The 24,332-nt window shown below is 33.5% G+C and overlaps 1 protein-coding gene and 1 non-coding gene across 2 annotated transcripts; both read left to right on the top strand.

Annotated features, from left to right (window-relative positions):
* Window positions 1-18,440: 18,440 nt before the first annotated feature.
* On the top strand, window positions 18,441-19,717 carry LOC147488162 (small ribosomal subunit protein uS12). Its single transcript, XM_086573439.1, has 4 exons — window positions 18,441-18,563; window positions 18,893-19,048; window positions 19,147-19,273; window positions 19,359-19,717. Exons 1-4 carry the CDS (start codon window positions 18,559-18,561, stop codon window positions 19,497-19,499), a joined length of 429 nt encoding a protein of 142 aa, XP_086429565.1. The 5' UTR covers window positions 18,441-18,558; the 3' UTR covers window positions 19,500-19,717.
* Window positions 18,685-18,769, top strand: LOC147488163 (small nucleolar RNA SNOR75). The gene has a single exon (XR_015203438.1). It is a non-coding gene; the product is annotated as a small nucleolar RNA SNOR75 (small nucleolar RNA).
* Window positions 19,718-24,332: the final 4,615 nt, after the last annotated feature.

Raw genomic sequence — 24,332 nt, 5'->3', positions numbered from 1 at the left:
CAAGGACAAGGTACCTACAACTATCAAAATAGAGCATTGGTTCCATCCCATTTTAACCAGAACTACCAAAATCCACCAACGATACCTAGTTCTACCACCCGCTAGTGTCCAACCAACTAAACCCTTCCATTATGACTTGCGCAGTAAACCCCCAACACATATAACTGAAGCCACAGTTTGACCGGATTGGGTTTAATAAAGAGCCGACACAAAAATTGCCTAAAATCACCTGTTATGGTGCTTTAAAAATTTAGCATTAAGAATCACGACTTTTGAGTACGAGTTTCTTAAAACATCTCTTCATAGTTTTCAAAACTAGAGGATATAAAAATGAAAATTATACGCCCCGGAGTAAACAAAATGATACTAGATCCACGTATAATTTTATCTTCTTGTCAAAACCTTTATATGGTTAGAGATACATTTAGATTTAAAACACACACACACACACACACACACACACACACATTTCATATGTGTATGTATAGATAGTTGTTTACATACTTTATATTTCGTACTTTTTATTTCTTCAATCGTAGTCTAATCATAATCATGCATGCATGTTAGATTTTTTGCATTTCATATATGCTTTCAAAAATACAAAAACCCAAAAAGATTTTATAGTAGAATAAATATCCCTAGTATAATAAACCATGTAATTCTCGTTCTATATCAAACAATCCACGCCCAAAACTTATTTGGGGGTGGCGTATTTTCATCATGAAGAACATAATATAAGTCTATTACCGTTTTTGCTCATGTTTCTATGGTAATCTCTTTCCTTATATCTTCATACTTTGAGGACAAGCATAGTTCTATCATAGAGTTGGTATAGTAATATTTTGCAAAAACTAGGTATTTTCTATATAGTATATAATATTATATTTCTTCCTTTCCAAAAAAAAATTCAAAAAAGACCAAAAATATTTTTTTGTTTAGTATTAAAAAGTCTTGTTTCCTTTTTCTATGATGAATAAAAAGTTTAGAAGTCTCATTATAGCAATAGAGTAAGGACTTGTTCTTCGTACTTAGACTAATATACGTATAATAGTTTCTGCATCTTTTCATGAATGGCATACATCAGCATTTGTTTGTATATAGCAGTGAGTTTCCGAAGCCAAGGTTAAAACAATTAAGTTTCATATCCTGTGAGAATCTAGCCAAAAGCATCATCTGAATGATTATTAAGTGATGACACAAAGGATGTCCGGATAGAAAGATCACACGTCTACTTGCTTGATCATCACGCCATATCCTATGAGGGAATTTAGGCCCTTTTTAGATCGATATAGCCAAATAAATATTAAAACCCCAAAAATATAGTATCCTCTGGTTACCCCTCTTCACGCTTTCTAAAAGCCTTTTTATTCTTCACCAATAATTTTTAACCCATCACAACACACAATAAAAAGCTTACCCAACTGATGAGTTAAGAACTTGATGGTTATCAGAAAAAGAGAATAGAAGACCTTGTACAAAAACAGAACAATTATTTGCTTCAGAAAGAAAAGAAAAGAAAGAGAATAAAAGAAAAGAAAGACCCATCTAAAACCAAAACTCCAAAAATCCACTGGAGTCAAAAATTGAATCTCCTAAAAGTTCAAAATCAAAAGGAGATGATATCAAAAGCAAAAAAAATCAAAAACAAAGTTATAACTCCCAAAATTCAAAATCATATGGAGTCACAAAGCCAAAGGGCTAAAAGAATGTATCACAATTCGGAAGCAAAAAAACAAAACAAGATTCTTCTCTGGTTACAAGTATATTGAAGACCCAGTTTCTTATCTTATCAGATTTTGTTTTTCCCTTCCTTTTTCTTTCTAAACCATCGCCTTATCCCCATAACTCCTAATAAAAGACTTCTAGCTCGATTAGGAATAAGATGGTGTGATAGTAAGTGGCAAGCGTGATCAATCGACCCCGGTTCCTTTGGACGTCATTTGAGTATGCGAGGAATATAAGTGATCACTGCACTTGAAAGAATGAACCTTGAGTGAATCTATCAGAGAGTTATGATTGCAACACACCCCTGTGAGAACCCAACTTAAGGAAGATATCCAAAAGCCTCGGAAACAACTCTGCTTTTGCATTTCATTGCTTATGTTTTGTACAATTATCTTTAGTTGCTTAAATTACTGTACATATGTTATTCTCAATTCAAAGGAGCTTGTCCTTATTCACCGCTAATAAGATATATAAACTTCTGAGAATAAATAATAAAACAAGACCCTTTGTGCTAAATAGAAGAAGTTTGTGAGTATCTTCATTGGAAAACTCTCACGAAGATTAAAGCTCGTCCACTAGGGAATTCCTAGTGGTTTAAGGCCTTGTTGCATATGGTCAATGCAATCGCACTCTGCGAAATGAGATTAGTATAACGTATAATAAATCACTCATTTGTGATCTTAGTTTTTTCTCTCATCCTTGCTTGAGGACAAGCAAGATGTTATTTGGGGGTGGTGATCAGCTCCCAAATGTGTGTTTTATTATCTGTATATTGCCACATTGCAGTCCCACTTACGCTTAATGAAAAGACAATCCATCGTTTTTACTGTCATTTTCAGGTTAAGAAGTATTTCAAACCACTTAGCATAAAAGCTGCGTCTTAGCACCAAAAAGAACATTAATCACGCTTATTATGAAGACCATTAGTTGTTGTGGAAAAGTGCTGAAAAAGTCAAGTCAAACAGTCAAAAGACTCAAATCAGAAGACCAAATATGGAGGCCTTTATTTCAAATTATAAAGATTTATCCCTAACCCTACCTTGGTCAAGAAAGCACCCATAAAGCAAAAGCAAAAGTGAAATGGGTGAGGTGTCTAGTTTAGAATGGATGAGGGCAAATCTGTAAATGGCAAAAGTAGGGGTATATAATCAAAAAGCAAAGGAGAGAGAACTAATCCATTGTCTTAGGATCCAAACATTTGGTTTGTTTATTTTCTTGTATTGTTTTTTCAATTTATGTTTTTAATTTCTTGTTATTTCATTTCCTTTATTTTAATCAACTTGTCATTTGTTCTTTGTTTCAATCTTCATCTTGTTTGCTTATTTCATTTCAATGTTTTAATCAATCTTTATTTCATGTTTTTAAGTCATTTTAATCAACAATCAAAGCTTTCAAGTTCTTTAGCTTAGAACCATTCTAAGATTCAAGAGTCTACATTTCTTCTTCTATCTCCCTCACTCAAACTCTAAACAATTTAGGATGAACCTCAACTTTTAAACTCTTTTGACGTATACTTCCACCAATACTAAAGCTTCATTTATCCATTCCATTTATTCTTAAACCATCACCTAAGCTATACATAATAGCTAATAAAGACATCTAGCTCAATTAGGAATAGAGTTTATTACTATTTAGTACCACGAACTTTCACTTTTTTTCCTATATGGTACCTGAACATTGTTTCTCTCCTATTAGTACCATGAACTTTTAATTTTGTGCAATTTAGTACCTCCATCCATTTTCCATCCAAATCTGTCAAATTTCTCTAACAGAGACCTCACGTGTTTAATCACGTGACTTAAGTTTCTCTAAGTAGCGCCTTAATAACCCAATTACTTACGAACAGAAAAAAAATTACCCAAAAAAATCGAAAAACACAGAGAGTAAAGAGAGTAAAGTGTTGAACAAAAAACAGAGAGTAAAGCTTCATCCCTCTTTTGTCTTAGTAAGTGTTTTTATAATCAAACTTATTCCCTTCTCTTTTGTGTATGTTTATTTAGGTCGAAAATTTTGGGGATTTGTATTGTATATTGAAATTGAAATTGTAATTGTACATTCAGGTCGAAATTTGGATTGAAATTGTATAGAGTACTCAATTGTATATTGATTCTCATATACTTTTATTATAATGTAATAATTTATTAACTATTTATTTTTTTATATAGTGGACAAGTTCAACTTAGTATTACACCATGGTGGTTTGTTCTTGTGGGAGCCAATATTGCATTATGAAGCTGGGTATAAGCAAGTGTACTATGGTCTTGATCCTGCTGCTGTGAACTTGGATGATCTTCATATTAAGCTTGCTCAATTGGGTTATATACTCAACTACAATTATTGGAAGCTATGTTATCATTATCCTGGGTTGTCTCTAGTAGATGGTCTTAAAATAATCGGCAATGAAATATCTATTGAGCAAATGTTAAACCAAGCTACTGTGTATGGAAGCATTGAAGTGTATGTTATCCATGAAGAGTTTGAGGTTGAAGATAAGTTTGAGGCTGAAGATGAAGATAAGTTTGAAGAGGAAAGGGGTGTTGATGACATCAGTGAAGTTGGAAGTTTAGAATTTGCCACTGATGATGGAGAATTGATAGAGGTTAGGGTATCAAATGCACAGAGGAAGGCTGAGTAAGTATTCCTTTTTAAAATTTATTTTATGTTGTTTGAAGGTCTATTTAACTTCTTCACTTTAACAGGTGAGAAAGTACAAGAATCCAATTGTACCAAGAGGTGTTTTGAACTTAGTTGGTCCAAATGGTACCATATTCACAAAGGTAATTGTTTGTGTATGTTCTTTTGTGTCCATTTATATTCGTAGCTAAGTTAACTTCTTCTTTATTTATGTTCGTAGCTTCCTGGTCAGAAAAGAGGTACATGGAGTGCTCCACTTGATCCAGCTGTTTCAACAGATGTTGAGCGCTCAGCTCCTAGTAACACTGCATCCACAGTTGATCCAATACCTGAAGTTGATCCAATGCCAGCAGCAGCTTCCATACCAGCAGCAGCAGCATCCATACCAATAGCGGCGCGTCCGGCCAAAACAAGCCCGGCAAAAGCATGCCAAAGAAAGATCCATAGCGAGAAGCAGTTAATCCAACGCCAAAGCCAGCGGCGATCCAAGAGTAGCAAACAAGTAAGCAGCAGCATGCCAACAACATCCACAGCAGCAACAGTTGATCCAACAGATACCCGAACCAATGCATCATCAACTCAAACTAGAAATACTAGACAGACCAAAAATACCACAACTCCAAAGAAGATTGATGGTGGACCTGCAACTCAGACAAGGTCAATGGCTAGAGGACGTGCAACTCAGACAAGGTCAATGGCTAAAGGGAATGCCAAAAGATGGCGTATTTAGTTGAGTACTCGACTTTGTTTTGAGTACTTCAGTAGATCGACTTTGTTTTGAGTACTTCATTGCAACTCTATGTTTTTTTTTTGTTTTTTGCGTTTAGCAACTCGACAGAGTTTTGTGTATGGATTATGTTGGAGCTTTAATAGTTAGTTTTGTGTATTTGTGTGGGACTTTAATAGTTAGTTTTGTGTATTTGTTTGTCAGAACTCACAAGCTAAAACTCTGACAGATATGTGAAAAAAAGGTGTTCAGTTTTATCACTTTATGTATTTATGATAGAAGCAGTTTTATGTATCTATGTATCTTGAGCTGGTATTATAATGTTCACTCTCAGTTTTAATTTGCTCTCTTTTTTAGTTTAGCTTATTACTTTATTGCTGGAAAAGCTTTAGGCTGTGTTTGATTAGAGCTGTGGCAAATGCAAATTTTGCCACCATTTGCTACTGGCAAATTTGATATGTGACAATTGCAAATAACTTGTGGCAAAGATATTTACCACAGTATCATCAAATAGTGGCAAATTAAATTTGCCACTATTTGATGATACTGTGGTAAATATCATTTGCCCTAATTTGCAACCATTTGCTGCTGTTTGATTGTCCAAATTTACCGCGGCAAATATTTCATTTTTTCATTTTTTCCCCCAACCAAATACCCAAGAAACCCAGAAACCGGCAACCACACTTCTCAAACCCTTGATTTCGCGATTTCATTGGCTCCGAATGTTGAAGATTATAGTGGGAGTGTTGCCAAGGGGATTGCGGCTGGGTCGGGGCAGGTTATTAGAGGGATATTATGGTGTGGTTATGTTATTGTTGATAGATTGAAATGGGGCGACGAGTTTTTGAAGAGAAGGATGGAACCTTGTAAGGAGGAGTCTGAAGTTAGCCGTGAAACTTTAAGGAGGATTAAAAGGTTTGAACTTATAATATATTTGTCCAGCATGAGTTATTTGAATTGAAAATTTTACTGCTTAATTAATTTCATTGATTTGCGAATAGGTGTTTGACAAAGATGTCTGAGAAGAACATCTCTTTTGGTACTGACCATTTCTTTTGGACTACACCACTATTCGAAGAAAGTGCGTTGGAATTGAGTTATTAGCTACAATGGGAGAAATTGTCGCGGAAAGAATGAGAGAAGAATCAGAAGTGTTGAAAGAAGGTGGAGAAGTTGAAGAGAGATTGATAACTGAGCTGAAACTTGGAGTGAAAGGCTTGAACAAGCCAAAGCAAGGTGCAGGCAGGCTATACTTGTTGCTAATTCATTCTGATGTGCTTCAATTTTGTAATACAGAACAATAATATTTGGGATTGCATAAAGCATTTTGATGTGCTTATTATAACTGTTACTGTTGTTACACAAACGCACCCACTTGCAATTTTGTTCCGTAAGTTGATATGATGCATTGATGCAGATACTATACCACCAGTATAATGCCAACTTTTGTCAACAACAAATTTAGCTCAACTCATATGATCATCAATCAACATCATCAACAAATTTTATGATCATCAATCAACATCAACAACAAATTTTATCATCATCAAATCCAAACGATATGGCCACACCGTTTGGAATTAGTCCCAAACGGTGTGGCCATACCGTTTGGGACTAAGTCCATACGGTGTGTCCATATCGTTTGGATTTGAACTTTGATAAAAATGAACTTGTCTGTTTTTTTGCCTCTTGACCGGTGTGGCCACACCATTTGGACTTAGTCCCAAACGACATGGCCATACCATTTGGGACCTAGTCTAAACGGTGTGGCAATGTCGTTTGGGACTGAAATTTGCCAAACCTCGATTTCTTTTTTTCTTAACTTCCATATTCAACTTCCAACAATTCTAACACTTCCAAATTCAAAACCAAACACATAAAATGGAATCGCATAACATCAAATTTAAGTATTTTGAAATCAAAGCCAAAGAATTCACACCTTAGAAACAAGAGTACTCTAGAAAGAGAAACAACAATTTTTTTCATTATTACATGCCTTACAACCACAAAGTTCTGTCAGATTACATGCCTAACAAACAACACAACTCTAACAGATTACATGTCGATTACAAAGCTAAAACTCTTACTGAAGTTACAGATTAAGTTGACAGAGTTTTGCATTCCAAATTACATGTTCATCCATTGATATTTAGTTTAGAAAATTCTGACAGGGTCATTTTTAAGGTAACAATGGGTTCTGCAGCCAAAGTGGTTGTCTTCTTTCTTGCCTTTGCCAATATTGCATCACGAAGTCATTCAAATCCCCTACAGCTTTTCCATTTCAAGTATTTTTTTCCAACATTTAATCCATACTTCGTAATCTTAACAGTCCTCCTTCCCTTACAATCATTTCTATTGCATTTGCAGTCTACCCAAGGATAATCGGACATCCAATGGCCTGCCTAACCACACTTAAAGCATTCGTTTGTGGACGCGCTTGATCCAATCCCAGAATGTTTTTCATAAACTACTTCATCCAACCATTGCAAATGACTTTGACATGTAGCATGCTGACACTTCAAGTATTTCCTTCTTAGATTGCAAGTTGTTTGCGATATGCCCAACAATCGGATACCATCACATGCAGCTTCTTTACATGGAGAGTATAGAAATTGGCACTCAGTAGCTGAGTGTCCAACTTCATCACAAATCTGACATTCAACCTATGAACAAAACAGTTTAGCCATAGTCCAATAACATATGTACAAACATAAAAACCATACTTGACACATAAAAATTTAACATATAAAAATTCATCAAGCATATGCATTAGGGTATCTTCATCTCACATAAAAATTTAACACAAACATATGCATTAGGGTATCTTCATCTCACATAAAAAGTTAACACATAAAAATTTAACACAAACATATGCATTAGGGTATCTTCATTTCACATATCCCAACATCATGACCAAAGAAAACACAAGAAATAAAGACCAACATCAATTTTTTTTTATTTTTCTTCTTCATTGAATTCTTGAAATCTTCACAGCTCTGAGGACACATCAGAGCTTGCACCACCAGTCTAGGTTGAGTTGAACATTGGCTTCTCTCCCTAGCTAACCTAGCTTGTTCAAATTCCCAACACTCCTGCATAAGCTGCTCCTCCTCAATTTCTTTTGGATATGTAGTAGGAAGTCCCCTAGCCACCAAAGAAGCATCTCTTGCATCTCTCCACTTCATCACATGAGTAATTACTTCATCATGTGAAACTTCATCAACATAGGTTCTAGCAACCATCACTTCTTCTCGAGCCATATTGTTATATCCAACTCTCACACATGACATTAGATGATCTGGATATTCCTCACCCCTTCTAGAATTCTCACCCTTGTTCTACAATCCTCAACCCAAAAAAAAAATAAAAAATAACAGAAGAGAATTAACACATAAAAATTCATCAAGAAGCACAGGTAGTACAAACAACCATACTCAACAATAGAATCTTGCACTAGGGTATCTTCATCACTAAGACAAAACTACATTAAAACCATTTTTGAGTCCAATCAAAAGTGGCCATCCAAGTTTTGTCCCTAGTTTTGAATCCAATCACATTATTGTTTGTTTTTGCAATGTGTATTAAAACATTTTACTTCAAAAGAAGTAACTAGCTAACATATACGAAAGCAGTGGCAAAGGCAGATGAATTTATAAGAAGATGTTCTGTAAGTGAGGAAAGGAAGAAAACAAAGAGAAAAGGGGACATTTAAAGAAAAGTGTATGTGTGTAGGATCCCTACAGTTCTGTACTTCTCTACTGTAAAGTGTAAACTTCACATGATTTAATTTACAACAGTAGTGATTTCCTAGATAAAAGTCATAAAACGACCTAAAATTTCTAAACTTAAAAAGCTGAATGCTAATGGGAAGATAATTGGATTCCTTCCATCCCTTTTAAAAATCCCCTTAGTCCTAGACCAAGGCACCAAGCTGTATGCCAAATGTTAGATTTGTTTATGATCTTATCGATCACGATACTCAATCTTGGAATATTGGTATCCTTAGTTGTTATCTGGTGAGTGGTGACACTTTGATTGGGATTTTAAAAACCTAGCCAAAGAGTAGCAAAAAAAGGTTCCAAAATATGAACAAATTTGTACCTCATTTTGCACTTCACCAAAAAAAACCTGTTCATTTTGCATCGATATGAAACTTTATAAATGCAATAGAGTACTCAATGCAATACCAATATACCACTTCAAAAAACAGATTAATATTGTGAAAGCTATAGAGTTCATAAATTGGCACAAAAAAAATGGGGGTTCATAAATTTACACACAGCTAGTCAGCTACCACACACATACACATAAATTGTGAAACTTGGGAGAAACTAAAGCATTGAAACTCAAGATTTTCTTTTTTAATCCGGATTATGACATATACCAATAGCCTCTACTTCAAGCATAACTCCATAGAAAAGCAAGAATATATGTATTCTTCAAATTAATTTCATAGGATCCAATGCTGTGGAAATCGTGAGTGTCTTCAAAGTAATCGCATTAGGGTGTCTTCAAAGTAATTACAAATGGTTTTTATTATTAATGCTGAAATCGTGAGTGATTCAGTGAACGCCCCCAACAATTACCTTCATATATTCAACAAAAGTGATAAATTTAATCAAAGTGATAAACTTTATCTAAATTACCTTCATTTTTGGTAAAAAGAACTTGTGATTAGTCCTTTCTTCTTTTCCAATGGATCTTTCTCTCTTTACTCTCTGTGTTTTTCGATTTTTTTGGGTAATTTTTTTTTTTTTTTTGGTCTATTCGTAAGTAATTGGGTTATTAAGGCGCTAATTAGAGAAACTTAAGTCACGTGATTAAACACGTGAGGTCTCTGTTAGAGAAATTTGACAGATTTGGATGGAAAATGGATGGAGGTACTAAATTGCACAAAATTAAAAGTTCATGGTACTAATAGGAGAGAAACAAAGTTCAGGTACCATATAGGAAAAAAAGTGAAAGTTCGTGGTACTAAATAGTAATAAACTCTTAGGAATAAGTTGGTATGATAGTAAGTGGCAGATGTGTTTTATCAACCTCGGCTCCTTTGGACGTCATTGAGATTGTAAGGAAGAGTGTGCCCACTGTACACTAGAGTGAGTGAAACTAGAGTGGAAAAATCAGAGTATTTTTGTCTTGACACATTTGTGAGGACCTACTTAGGGATGTTATTCCAAAAGTTTCATAAACGGACCTGCCATTGCATTTTCTATTATAGTTCATTGCATGTATATTTATTTTTAGATGATTTGATTATTATGCATGTATTAAATTAGGTTTTAAAATTAGTATTCTTTCTTCCTTGCTAGTGAGATGAATAGACACCTGAGATAAATTAAGGAAACATTGCTGTTATTTCTTAGTCACTATAGTATAGAAAAAGTTTGTGAGTATCTTCTCTAAAAACTCTCAAGAGACTAAACTCGTCCACTAAGGTAAACCTAGGGGTTTAAAAGGCTTGTTGCACATGCTAAGTGTAATCGTGATTCCTACGAAAATGAGTTAGAATTTTTATTTTTGTTATTAGTCTAGAGTTAGTTTGCTCAAGGACTAACAAAGTATAAGTTTGGGGGTATTTGAAAAGCACATAAATGCTACACATTTATGCCCATATTTATATTATATTATCTAGTTAATTAGTATAAGTTTCTTTGGTTAGTCTGTTTCATTGGTTTTACAGGAATCAATGTGAATACGACGAAACGGGCTGAGACTGAGGACTTTATGGGGTTGTAAGATCCTCACGACTTGACTCCTTAGAGAATACATGAAACAAGGTTGGAAATAGCATGTATGAGATATTATATAGCTACTGTGAAAAGTTGAGGCACTGTTGTCAAAAGGTCAGAGCGCGCTCATGCCTTAAGATGCCTATTCGAGAGCGCGACTCGCACCCCCTTCTTAAAACGCAGAATTCCAGTGTTTTCATAGCACCCTTTGCAACTTCCCTCCACCGCTTGAACTCGATTTAGCTAGATAGTTCCAAAAGGGATTAAAACACGGAAAGGAAGTTTTCTAAAGCAGTTCCAAGGCTTGTATGCCCTAATCCATCCCTATATAAACAAAGGAAGTACAGCTCTCTCTCTCTCTCTCTCGGCCCGGATCACACAAAATCACAAACCTTTCGAAGAAACTGCTGGAAAAGAAGAATAAGAAGTTCTAGAAAAGAAGCTACCACACAGGATGACGGTTTTCACTTCTCTTCCTTATTGTTTTGCTTCTATCACCATATTTATAAGTAGCTAAATAATAAGCTAGGGCTTAGATGAAGCCCTAGACTTGCGTAGGAAATTCTTGATTTACTGTTCATTGTTCTCTAAACTAAATTATTAAACTTGATTAATTATTTTCATATTGATATTAGTGGTATACCTTCATTGATTATATCTTGCATGTTATGTCATGATTTGACTAGTTAATAGTGGGATTAATATGTTGTTCTTATCTAAGCATCGGTTTTAATGCCTATATAAGTTTGTGAGAAGTTGTGTCTTAAGAAGACAACTTTTGCTAGGGTTTATACATTTTCATGCTGAAATTCTAATCAACCGCATACATAGATGTATTTTAGGAATTAACGATCACATATTCGAGCAAGCTACGGTTACCTTTCCCTCATGCTACTCGTAATTAAAAGAGAACTTTAAATTAGTTAATTAAGAGAACCTACAATGGTCTAGGGTGGAATCAAACGCCTTAGTGTTTCCATAATTCACAGTTAATTCAAGTCTCATTGTTTTCATAATATAATTAAATTAGTTGGTAGCTAAACATCTTTTAAATCAACAAACATCATATGCGGATTAGGTGAAGTAGTATTTTAGATTTCAATTATTCCTAGATAGCAATCCCTGTGGGTTCGACCTTGTTCTCGCACACCAATTACAATAGACCTTGTGCGCTTGCAAGTAATAATAATATAATAGAAGTTAATTAGCATGTTTATTTAGGTTGGTTAAATCTTTATCAAAACCTACTACTACACTACTAATAACACTTTAATTTTGTGGGAAGTTAGAGACTAAAGTGACATTTTTTTGTGTTTGTTTTATTTTGTCATGTAACTTTAGATGGATACGATTATGTTAAGTTATTTATATGTATGTTTGGTTTGTAAATTGGGATTTGGATTGTGGTTTTAATCTTTAGTATTGAATTAGATGATTTTTCTTGTTTTAATGGCAACATTGGGATAAAATTGAAATCATGTCCCCCAACTCATAGGTTATTCACTTTTTTTTCCCCTATAAATTAAACACTAGCAGTGCAGTTCATGGCTGTGAATAACACCTCTAACTTCTTTGCATAACATTATTACACATGCGAAGACGAGTGATTTCTATGTAGAACAACTAATTAGAGAGTTAGACCTCAATTTTGACAACTTGATTATTCCAATGAACTTTGGCAAAACAGAGACAGGCACAAAAAGGTACCATTGGATATTACTGCATATGGATAACTGGATAAGTTAGGGGACAGAGAGTACTACAACACTACTCAGACATAGAATAGCAATAATGACAAATTCATAAAAAAAAAAATGCAAGATTTATGGTATGATTAAGCAATACTACTATCACCGAGTATTCTGAAGATAGACAGGAAAATATACTTTTTAGCTAACATCACAAGTCATTGTTAATGTAGAAAACAAGAGTCCTGGCTGCAATCAACGAACGTTTGGCTATGGATAACCCAACAGGAAAGTTGATACCAGATAGAAAATTGGATGTCATGCCCTGCAACCAGCAAGAAACCCTGTAAATACCATTTGCTTGGTAGTTTTGAAAATTAGATGAATATATGTTCTTTTAATAAATGATTTTACTTTGACATTTATGTTAATACTTTTTCACCGTTCAGGAATGATTGTGTTATTTAATTTACATATGCTTTTTCATGGGACCAATAATCATGGGTGTTAGTAAGTTTTTAACCTCAAAGTGGAAGAAAACATGGTGTGGACTTCTTGAGAGCAGAAATGGCATACCAATTGTTGTGTGACGATACAAGAAATTGGAAATTGAAGATCAATGACAATCAAGAATCAAGAGAAAGGTAAGCAAAAGAAGCGAAACAAGGAAGTCATGAATGAAACAATGAACAGAGATTGGTCAGGATAGAGCATTGAGTGCCTGCTGTTAGTAATAGTCTTTTAGTAATAGTAAATGTGTTGAGGCAATCTTCGAGACAATGTTTCCTATACAATATTTGAGCCAATGTTTCAATTTGTTAAATGTTATTTTTTTTCTAAAGGTAAATACTTTTTCCACTTAATAGTGAAACGTACTATTTTTGTGAATTGGTTATACATGCATATCTGTGTATTTTTGCGAATTGATTTTACATGCATATATATAGGTCTATGCATGTGTTTACAGGTCTACACAAGCGCAAGGTAGAAAAAAATCAAATTGGTGTAAGTATGTGCATTATACACATGCATGCATATTACCAGTATGCATGTGAATGTTAAAAATTAAATAGCAAAGACAAAAAAGAACTACTAATTAACAAGAGAATGTATTACAAATTGTATGCATTTTAATGTCCATCATTTCTACAGTTGTTCCATTAGTCCAATGTTGTCATGCATGTCACACCAATTAGATATTCTAAGGTTTAGTACATAAATTTGGTTTTTGTTGTATATATATGTGTGCGGCACAATGCTTAGAAGCTAATAAAATTTTGGAGCATTTAAGTAGAACAAAACAAAGAATTACCTACTAGGAATAAGTGTAGTAGGAGAACTAATACTATGCATATGCAAGGTTGAAAGAAAAGCACATGCAAACTTGTGTATGCATGGCATTATATCTCAACAAAATCGAATAGTATGTGAATCTTCTTTCTACTCGCACCAGAATTTTCATTCCAAAAGTTATGCGAGCAATAAAATCCACAATTCTCTTTTTAACAATATATCCTCGGTAACAAAATGAAAAATAAAGACAGAATACATCAACAAAACCGACTAGTGAATCTTTTTTCTACTCGCACTAGTACTTTCTATTGCATTATGTTAGATTGTTAACATTTATTATATCATCATGCCCTTAGATATATATTATAGGTATACCCTCACCAATCTATTTTTTGGAGCATTCACAGAGACTCTAATTTTTTCTAAACTCTATTACTAATTATGAAAAAGTATGATATAAATAAAGAAACAATCTCATCTAGAGTTTCACAGAGTCTCCAACTTTTCTTAAACATTATAGCCAATTACGGGGAAAAAAAATGAGACAAAAAACTAAATTGCTAAAAACAATAGTTTCAACCAAAACCGATTTTCCTAAAACTCTTACGCTACAAAGAATAGTTTCCACACTAATCTCAGGTGAAGTTTAACATAACAAAGCTTTTTTCTAGAAAATGACAATGAAAGTATGAAAGAACAAAGGAGAAAATGAATTGAGTTTCTTGAACATTTACTTTATGTATTTGTTAACTACATATGTGACTGGGAAAAAAAGAAAAAAAAAAAACTAATCATAAAATAAGTAACAGTGTACACCTAAAACAAATAAAATTGTATTGTATATATACACTATATGGGCCTAAACAAATAAAGTTGGATCGATTTGATGCGTCTTCTACTGTGGGATTTAGACATTTAGCCATAGTTAAGGATTTCAAAAACCACAATTCCGGCCACAATAATTATGACATATTCCAATTAAATTTCTGAATTTATAACTTTTCAACACTATAATGTAATTTCCAATTACATATATATATAATTAGAAATTACATTATATAATTGGAGATTATATATATATATAATAACGGAATAACAAGTTTTAGTTAAAGCGGACGTTGGCTTAAATAAATTATATACCAAACCAAAACAAATTATATGTGGAAAATTAAATTATACAAAAAATAACTTCACAAAATATATAATAGAAAATGAAAAAAAAAAAAAAATGGCAAACCAATAATGACAAATATTTTAAAATATATATAATACTGCATGAAACTAAAGTAAAAAAACAATTAACAGGAACTGAAAACTAGATGCAAATGCATCGAACAAACTAACCTCAAATAATATTTAACGGAAAATCAGAAATTGGATGCATATGCAAGCATTAAACTAATCTTAAAAAGTAATTAATGGAAAAACGGAATATGGATACAACTGCATTAAACTAACCTCAAAGAATAATTAACAGGAACTCAAAACTTGGATGCAAATGCATCGAACTAACATAAAAAAAATAATTACCAGAAAATCGGAAACTGGATGCAAATGCATTGAACCAACCCACAAAGATTAAATTAAGGGGAAATCGAAAACTGGATGCAACTATATATATATATATATATATATATATATATATATATATATATATATATATATATATATATATATATATATATATATATATATGCAAATGCGTGGAACTAATCTGAAAGAATAATTAACGGGAAATCGAAAACTGGATGCAACTACACTGAACTAATCTAAAAAAATAAACTAGATGCAAATGCATTGAACTAACTTCAAGAAATAATTATCGGAAAATCGGAAAATGGATGCAAATTTATTGAACTAACCTCAAACAATAATTAACGGGAAATCAGAAACTAGATGCAAATGCAACCTTATCGAATAATAAATAAGAAATCATAAATTGGATGCAAATACATTAAACTAATCTCAAAGAATAATTAACGGAAAATTAGAAACTGGATGCAAATGCATTAAACTAACCTCGAAGAACAATTAACAAGAAATTGGAAATTAGATAGATACAAATGCATTGAACTAACCGCAAAAAATAATTAACAAGAAATCAGAAACTGGTCGCAGCTACATTAAACTAACCTTAAAAAATAAATAACAAAAAATCAGAAACTAGATGTAAATGCATTGAACTAATATCAAAATATAGTTGTGTTATATGTTATGGAAATGTCTCGATAAGTATAGTTTTGCATTTAAAACGATGTTTATCTTATCTCTTTTTAAATGTTTGGGAACGGCTTGATATTCAAGTAACTTCAATATGAACTTCACCTTATTAGATAATCTCACAAAACTTCAATCAAACTTCTATTATTAAACAACAAAATGAAGTTGAAGGGTTTTATTAAGAGTGAGTTTTTTTTTTTTTTTGAAGAGTAAGGTTTTCACGTTATAGGAAATTTGGATGAGTGATCAATATAATATTCGTATATAATACTTATGCATATATTTTTCAGAATAATTAATATGACAGTACCTATTCATAGATAATCTTTGAAGATCCCACATAATAAGTCAGTTATAATTTAAAGAATAATTAATGGGAAATCGGGAACTGGATAATCTTTGATAATCCCATATAATAAATCAAGCATAATTTATTTTTATGTCATGTTTGCAAGAACACTACAGATGGATCAGTAAAAGTTGTATTACACACTAAACTATATTCAAATACATTGAACTGAGCTCAAATAGTAATTAACGGGAAATCAAAAACATTATGCAAATGCAATAAACTAAGCTCAAAATGTAATTAACTAGAAATTAGAAACTGGATGCAAATGCATTGAACTAACGTCAGAGAATAACTAACATGAAATTAGAAATTAGATGCAAATCCTTGAAAAATATTTAACGGGAAATCGGAAACGGTATACAAATGCATATCATCACACAAACCTCAAATAATAATTAACGGGAAATCGGAAACTAGATACAAATGCATTGAACGAACCTTAAAAAATAATTAACATGAAATCAAAAACCGAATGCAACTGCATTGAACTAACCTCATAGAATAATTTGGGAGAAATCAGAAACTATATGCAAATGCATTGAAATAACTTCAAAAAATAGTTAACGGGAAATCAGAAACCGGATGAAATTGCATCGAACTAACCTCAAAGCATAAATAATCATAAATTATAAACTAGATGCAGATGTATTGAACTAACCTAGCTTAAAGAGTTATTAATGAGAAATTAGAAATTGGATGCAAATGCAATGAACTAATCTCAAGGACTAATTAATGAAACATCAAAAAATGGATGCAACTGCACTTAACTAACCTTAATGAATAATTAACGGGAAATCATAAATTTGATGCAAATGCATTGAACTAACCTCAAAGAACAATTACCGGGAAATCGAAAATTGGATGGAACTGCATTGAACTAACCTCAAAGAATAATTAACGAAAAATCAGAAATTGGATACAACTGCATTGAACTAAAATAAGAGATTAACTAATGGGAAATCAGAAATTGGATGCAATAGTTAACTATTCTTTGAGGTTATTTCAATGTATTTGCATCCAGTTTCTGATTTTTCGTTAAATATTCTTCAAGAATATTTAACGAAAAATCAGAAACTGGATGGAAATACATTGAAATAACATAAAAAAATAGTTAACTGGAAATTGGAAACCGGATGTAACTGTATCGAACTAACCTCAAAACATAAATAAACGAAAATTGGACGCTAGATGCAAATGCATCGAACTAACCTCGAAAAATAATTAATGGGACTCAGAAACTGGATGTAGATGCATTAAACTAACCTCAAAGAGTAATTAACGGAAAATAGGAACCTGGATGAAAATGCAATGAACTAATCTCAAAAAAGTAATTAACGAAACATCGAAAACTGGATGTAACTGCACTGAATTAACCTTAATTAATAACTAACGAGAAATCATATACTTGGTGCAACTGCACTGAACTAACCTCAAAAAATAATTAACGGGAAATTATAAACTTGATACAACTACATTAAATTAACCTCAAAGAATAATTAATGGGAAATCGGAAACTAGATGCAACTACATTAAACTAGCCTCAAAGAATAATTAACGTAAAATTAGAAACTTGATGCAAATGCATTGAAGTAACCCTTAAACATAGTTGTATTATATGTAGGGAGAATATAATGTCTCAACAAGTATAATTTTGCATTTTAAGTAGTGTTTATCATAATTCTTTTATTATGATTGTGAATGTCTTGCTATTCAAGTAACTTAAATATCATCTTCGCGCACATTGGGCCTTTTTACAAAACTTCAATTAAACTTCTATTATTAAACCTAACAACAAAAAGAAGTTAATGGGTTTTATCAAGGTTTATTGTTTTTTTTTATGGAGAGTGGTGTAAGAAATCTGAGCAAATGATTAATATAATTTTCATATCTTATAGCTTTGTATAATTGCTAATATTTTTTAGAATAATTTAATATAATGACAGCCATCAATATGACGGGTTCAGAAGCTGGAGCTATATAGATAGGTAGTTAATCTGTCGGGATCAGCCCATTTTATTGGACCAAACAGCTTTAAGCCCGTTAACATAAGTCTTTAAATACAAAGAACCCAAGTCTCTCCTCCCTCACTCATTTTTATTATTAGGGTTTATTTATATATACTCATTAGGCGGCATCTCCTTTTTCTCTCCAACTGCGTTCGACCGTTTTCCACTACTTACATTCACCATGGGGTAAACCACTCTCTTCCTAATCTCATATTTCGTTACATTTTTACATTCACCAATATTTTTTACTTTATTAGACTGTTTTGTTTGTTGCGATTATAAAATTGGTTTTTTAGTTTGGGTAAAGCCTCAATGATGTCAATATTGATGACGAGACTGAGAAATTTCATTCATTAAATCGTGATGTGAATTGAGGCATTTGTCTGAGAGGTTCCATTCCTGTTAATCTTGTCTAAAAAATGTGTTTTTGTTTTTTAAAAATCATTTTCCCCTATCGTGAATGCATATTTGTATTCCAATGATGAATTTAAATTTAAACTTTGATTGTTTTGCAGGAAGACACGTGGAATGGGAGCTGCTCGTAAGCTCAAAACCCACCGCAGAACTCAAAGATGGGCTGATAAATCATACAAAAAGTCTCACCTTGGCAATGAATGGAAGAAGCCATTCGCTGGGTCTTCACATGCAAAGGGTATTGTTCTCGAAAAGATGTAAGGCTGATACCAGAGCTCTTTGCTGATGTTTTCACTATTGCATATTTCGATTAGCTATATTGTATTTTATCTAAACTAGTGTTTCCTTTATGTAGAGGAATTGAAGCTAAACAGCCCAATTCAGCCATCCGAAAATGTGCTCGCGTTCAGTTGATTAAGAATGGGAAGAAGATTGCTGCCTTTGTGCCCAATGATGGTTGCTTAAACTACATCGAAGAGAATGTGAGTATATTTCTTAGTTCTGACTACATAAGAGGAAATTTGTTAATTCACATTTCTGAACTAAAGAATGTTATCAATTCTGCAGGATGAGGTTCTTATTGCTGGGTTTGGGCGGAAGGGCCATGCTGTTGGAGATATTCCCGGAGTCAGATTCAAGGTTGTGAAGGTATCAGGAGTCTCTCTTTTGGCTCTATTCAAGGAGAAGAAGGAGAAGCCTAGGTCTTAGTTCAATGGGACGCACAAATTTTTGTCTAACCATTTGGAGCTTTATTTAAACTATGCCAGCTATTCCTTTAGGGAAGAGGGAATTTTGTGAACCATTTTGCAGATGTTTTAAGAACTGTAGGAATTATTTTCATGCAAAGGGTATTGTAATTTTGGTTATTAAATTTCACATGAATTCTTGGTTACATGGTTCTTATATTTACGTCTCCTGTTCTGTTTTATCATGTTCTAACATGGTTGTGCTAGTTATAGACATGACTGTCAGTTTGTTTTATGACATTCAGGGCATGGTCTGATGATCAGATCTTGGTTTTGTACGTCCGAATACATGGATTATTACATCTCTTGCAGACAGGTCCTTCTCAAGGAATTGTCTGGTTTTACTGTGCTAATTAGGCCCTATTCCCAGCAGTGGGAAAAAAAAAGGAGGACCTACGAGAAGGATTGGTTGAGAGTAATACTCGTCACACCCCGATAGTCTCTACACACTAAGGTTTTTCTTAAAAAAAGTAATTCATACCACATTGTGTCCAACTCTTTCCTCTTTACTGTACTTACAACTCCACCAATACTCCTACCATTTATGCTCTCTGAAATTTCTCTTCCTCGTCTTGAGTGTCTTACAAAATTGTTGTTATTCCTACTAAATTTTCACTTTGAGAATGAGCTCAAATGGTGGAAGTAATATTCAAGATAAATTCTCCCACCAAAATCAAAATGATAACTTTCAAAGTTTTTCAAGTGACATGAAATCAGCTTAAACACCACTGCAATCCGATTATGAACTCTACAACAATGTTGAAATTAGCTATCTCGATATAACCGAATCATTTACAACAATTGAGATAATAATTTGAAAGTTTTATTTTTATTTATTTATTTTATCAATAACTTAGCAAAAAACAATTTTTCGTCAATAATATCTAAGATCAAGGGTTTACGCATGTCTTCAAAGATCGTCACTCGTTGATCCAATGGTGTTCGACAGTTGATATAACTGTTGGAGTTGTGGTTGTGATATTAAAGTCTGATAATTCGGGACTTGGGCGAAGACTTAGAGTTTTCTTGAGTTGCGAAAGAAGTGAAAAATTTAGACCATCTGTAAAGCCGAAAATATTGAACCCTAGGTGGAGACAACTTAGTAGCACTCCGATTGATCTTCTTAATGGGTCCTTTGATATTCAGCTCGAGCTTGCACAGATTCAGAAGAAGTTTCAGTCGCTCTCAGATGAACAAAAAGTTTTGATGCTGAAAAAGTGTATAGAACTAGGTGATCCAAAGGCAACTTTCATGTGATAGCCTCGGGTTAACACCAATGTAAGGGGTAGGCCACCTAAAATAAAAATTGGTGTGAAGACTTGTAAAGGTAAAAGTGGCACAAAGAGAGAGCCTTCAACTTTCGAGTATGCACAAACAGTTGAGGAACAAATTGCAAGTAAAGAATAGTAAAGCTAAGAAGTTGGTACCATGCAAAAGAAGACCAAAAAGAACTCATATTCAAGTGTTTGTAGATTTTCCTGAAATTGGGTCTAATTGGGACGATAGATTACGAGACTTAAATCCATTGATACGAGACTTCATTGTGGATTGGCAAGATGTTGAACCAAATGGACATTGTGGATTTAGCGTGATTGCACGATGCTTAGGGTCTAATGGAGATGATGCATGGATTACTATGACGGCTCTTATGTTGACAGAGTTGATTTCCCATGAGGCAGATTATACTTTAATGATGGGTGGAGAAGAACGAAAATAAGCAAGCAAGACAAATCTACGGTGTACAGTTCCATATACGATGAACCCCAATGAATAGTTTGAACTTCCTTCAATGGGATTTTTAGCTGCTAATACTTTTCAGTGTGTCATTGTCGTCATTGGAGAGAAAGAATGTACGACATACTTTCCTTTGTGGACTGCTCCTGATCCAATTCGTGTTCAGATAGCGGCAATAGGCCATATTGGAAGAGACACATTTTGTGAAACTCGTGCTTGAAGATGATAGTCCTATTCCGCCACTTGCTCCAGGATGAAAGTCATTTGCATGGACATAAACTTGGGATTGGACAACTATAATGGGACCAAGGATCGTGAAGTGGTATAAAAGGTGGTTCCAAAAAATGTTATGGATTTATACATTTCGTAACTATCTTTGTCCTGACAAGATTTTTTGGCTTTAATATCTATTTTGTGTATGTATATTGTCAGAAATTGCAAGATTACGAATTTAGACATTTTCTTGTTGTTTGATATTGTTATTGTTTAGTGCCAAATTGTAAGCTGCATGTCATGAGTTTTTGCATGGTTGTTTGAAGTGGCTTTGGCATTTTATTAAAACTAGTTTTTGTTAAGTGCTCTGTAAATGGTATAATATATATAAGTATGGTCATTTAGTAGAAATGATACTTTGTTTTGACCAAACTTTGTAGTAGTTCTCTCCCAAGCTTCAGTTGCTATGGAAGTATGTGTTAGGGTTGTCCTTTGCCATGAGGCACCCGAGAGTATGAGCAGAAGTATGCAACTCTGAATGGTATGAAGTATGACACTGTTTATGGCATATGCATCAATGTTTCTGTTCAGCTCAATGTTACCGAACAGAGAAAAATGTTTTTAGAGTTTTAACAAGTCTGCCAAAGTATGTCATCAGAAGTGGCATAATCTTATTTTTTTTAAGTATGTCATCAGAAATGGCATAATCTTATTATTATTATTATTATTATTTTAGTTATTTGAGTTTGACGAGAAAACCGAGTTTTGAGTAGAAATCGAAAATTGTGCGTGAACAGTTAACATACCCCGTCACAATGGGGTGTGTTTCCAACTTAAAACAGGGTGTGGAGACAGTTTTTTGCACGGGGGCGTGGAGAGATACAATCGGGGTGTGACGAGTATTACTGATACTCAACATTTGTTATAGAAACAAATTTGTTGTCCTAAAAACAATCAGCATACTTTTAGGCTTATGGATTTCCCGGGTGTCTCGAGTTTCTTTTTCTGATTATTTTGGAAAACCTCGGATTGAAATCTGATCCCCTTTGTCGCTTTTAGTTTTTCACTACTAATGGTTTGTAGAAGTGAAATTTTCTCATCTTTTTTTTTCCCGATAGAAATGAAATTTTCTCATCTCAAGTCCCTGTAGCTTATCAAGCCGAGCACCTTGTTAGCAATTTGCCGAATTATTCGCGAATATTCGTGAATCGAATTTTTGAAGGGCAAAACGTATAATACTTCCGAATGTTTGAAAGATTTGCAATAATTTGCGATTTTTTGCCTTGAAACGAATAATACAGATTTTGCCAAAATTTTAAAAAATTCGGCTCAAAAAAAAAAAATGAAAATGAAAATTCGGTTGTGTTTTTGTTATTTTTTTATGTACTTTATGTCCTCACTCTTGCTTTAAGTCCCTCACTCTTACATTTTTAATGATAAATTAAACCAAAATATTAGCTTTTATATTTTTTTCGCAATATTTAAATTGTCATGTCATGGTGTGTTTATTTTGAAATTTGAACATTAATTTCAATCCAAGAACAAATAAATGAAGGTACATATGTGGACCTTAGTTTCAATGTTTTTGTAGCTAAATTGTTTAGATATATTTGTTATGTTGTAAATAATGACAATTATTATTAATATTTACTAACATAATATCACGAATTTTTGACTTCTGAATTTTTGCAACCAAACGTTTAAAACGCGTATTAATTAAACACTGCATAATTGCCGTATTGCGAATTTTTGACCGAATATTTGACCGTACCATTTTTTTAATCACCGGCGTATTAATTAAACACTGCATAATTGCCGTATCCCAAATTGCTAACAATGCTGAGCATACAAGTCAACGAGCATACCTGTGCTCAAGTCAATTATTTGTAAATGCAAAAATGATGGACTGGAGTAGCTAGAATAGTGGTTTGGAATATGGAGGGAAAAGCTTATCGAGCCGAGCATCACTCGATTAATTTCTACAGCTTAGAAAGATTAATCAACTTTGTGGAGTCATAATCACTTGGTATTAGTTAAGTAAGATGAGAAGACTTGTCTACAATTGCATGATTGTACGTTATGTTAGAGTTACTTTGCATGAAGGAATGCCTCATGAGATTCCTAAAACAACGTAACAGCAACACAAAAATAGTACTCTTTCTGTCTCTTTACTTTCCCCACTGTTCTATATAAATCAAACGCTTCCCACTCTCTTACTCACATCTGCTCCTCGATCTCTAATCTTAAGAATGGCATTCTCTTCTAAACAAATGAAGATGCTCTCTCTCACTGTGCTGCTAACATGGACAATAGTGTCTATGACTGTGCAAGCACGACCACTGGCCTCCAGTTCAACTCTGGCTGCTCGACTACAATTCGAGGACTTATACAAGTGCTGGGAATCTTTGATTGAGCTTCGAGCATGTACTGGTGAAGTCATTCTTTTCTTTTTCAATGGAGAAACATACTTAGGACCAGGTTGCTGTTGAGCCATTCGGATTATTGAGCACATATGTTGGCCTTCCATGCTTGGTTCACTTGGCTTCACCGACAAGGAAGGCAATGTACTCCGAGACTATTGTGACTCCACAGAGTCTAGTTCTCCACCGTCTCCACCATCACCATCAACTATTGAATCCAATGAAATAGTGTCCAAGTCCCGTTGCCCTAATTAAGTCCACTATGCTTGGTTTGATGATTTCTCTGTTTAATTTTCCTCCAGTACTATTCTAAGTGTGTTGGTTTTGGTCCAAAGGTCTTACGTAATTTGATGTTTCTTTATCAGTGTTTGAGTCTTCCAAGTTTTAGGTTCTTGCAGATTATGAGTCCCTTAAGCTATATGCCTATA

This window comes from Coptis chinensis, chromosome 7 (assembly GCF_015680905.1).
Source record: "Coptis chinensis isolate HL-2020 chromosome 7, ASM1568090v1, whole genome shotgun sequence".
Classification (NCBI taxonomy): Eukaryota; Viridiplantae; Streptophyta; class Magnoliopsida; order Ranunculales; family Ranunculaceae; genus Coptis; species Coptis chinensis.
This window is presented reverse-complemented; position numbering and strand designations above follow the sequence as displayed.

What these genes read in the sequence shown, in the direction of transcription:
- LOC147488162 (XM_086573439.1), top strand. An exon ending in GGTATTGTTCTCGAAAAGAT is followed by an intron (nt 19,049 to 19,146) that starts GTAAGGCTGATA and finishes TCCTTTATGTAG; the next exon opens with AGGAATTGAAGCTAAACAGC. An exon ending in TAAACTACATCGAAGAGAAT is followed by an intron (nt 19,274 to 19,358) that starts GTGAGTATATTT and finishes TCAATTCTGCAG; the next exon opens with GATGAGGTTCTTATTGCTGG.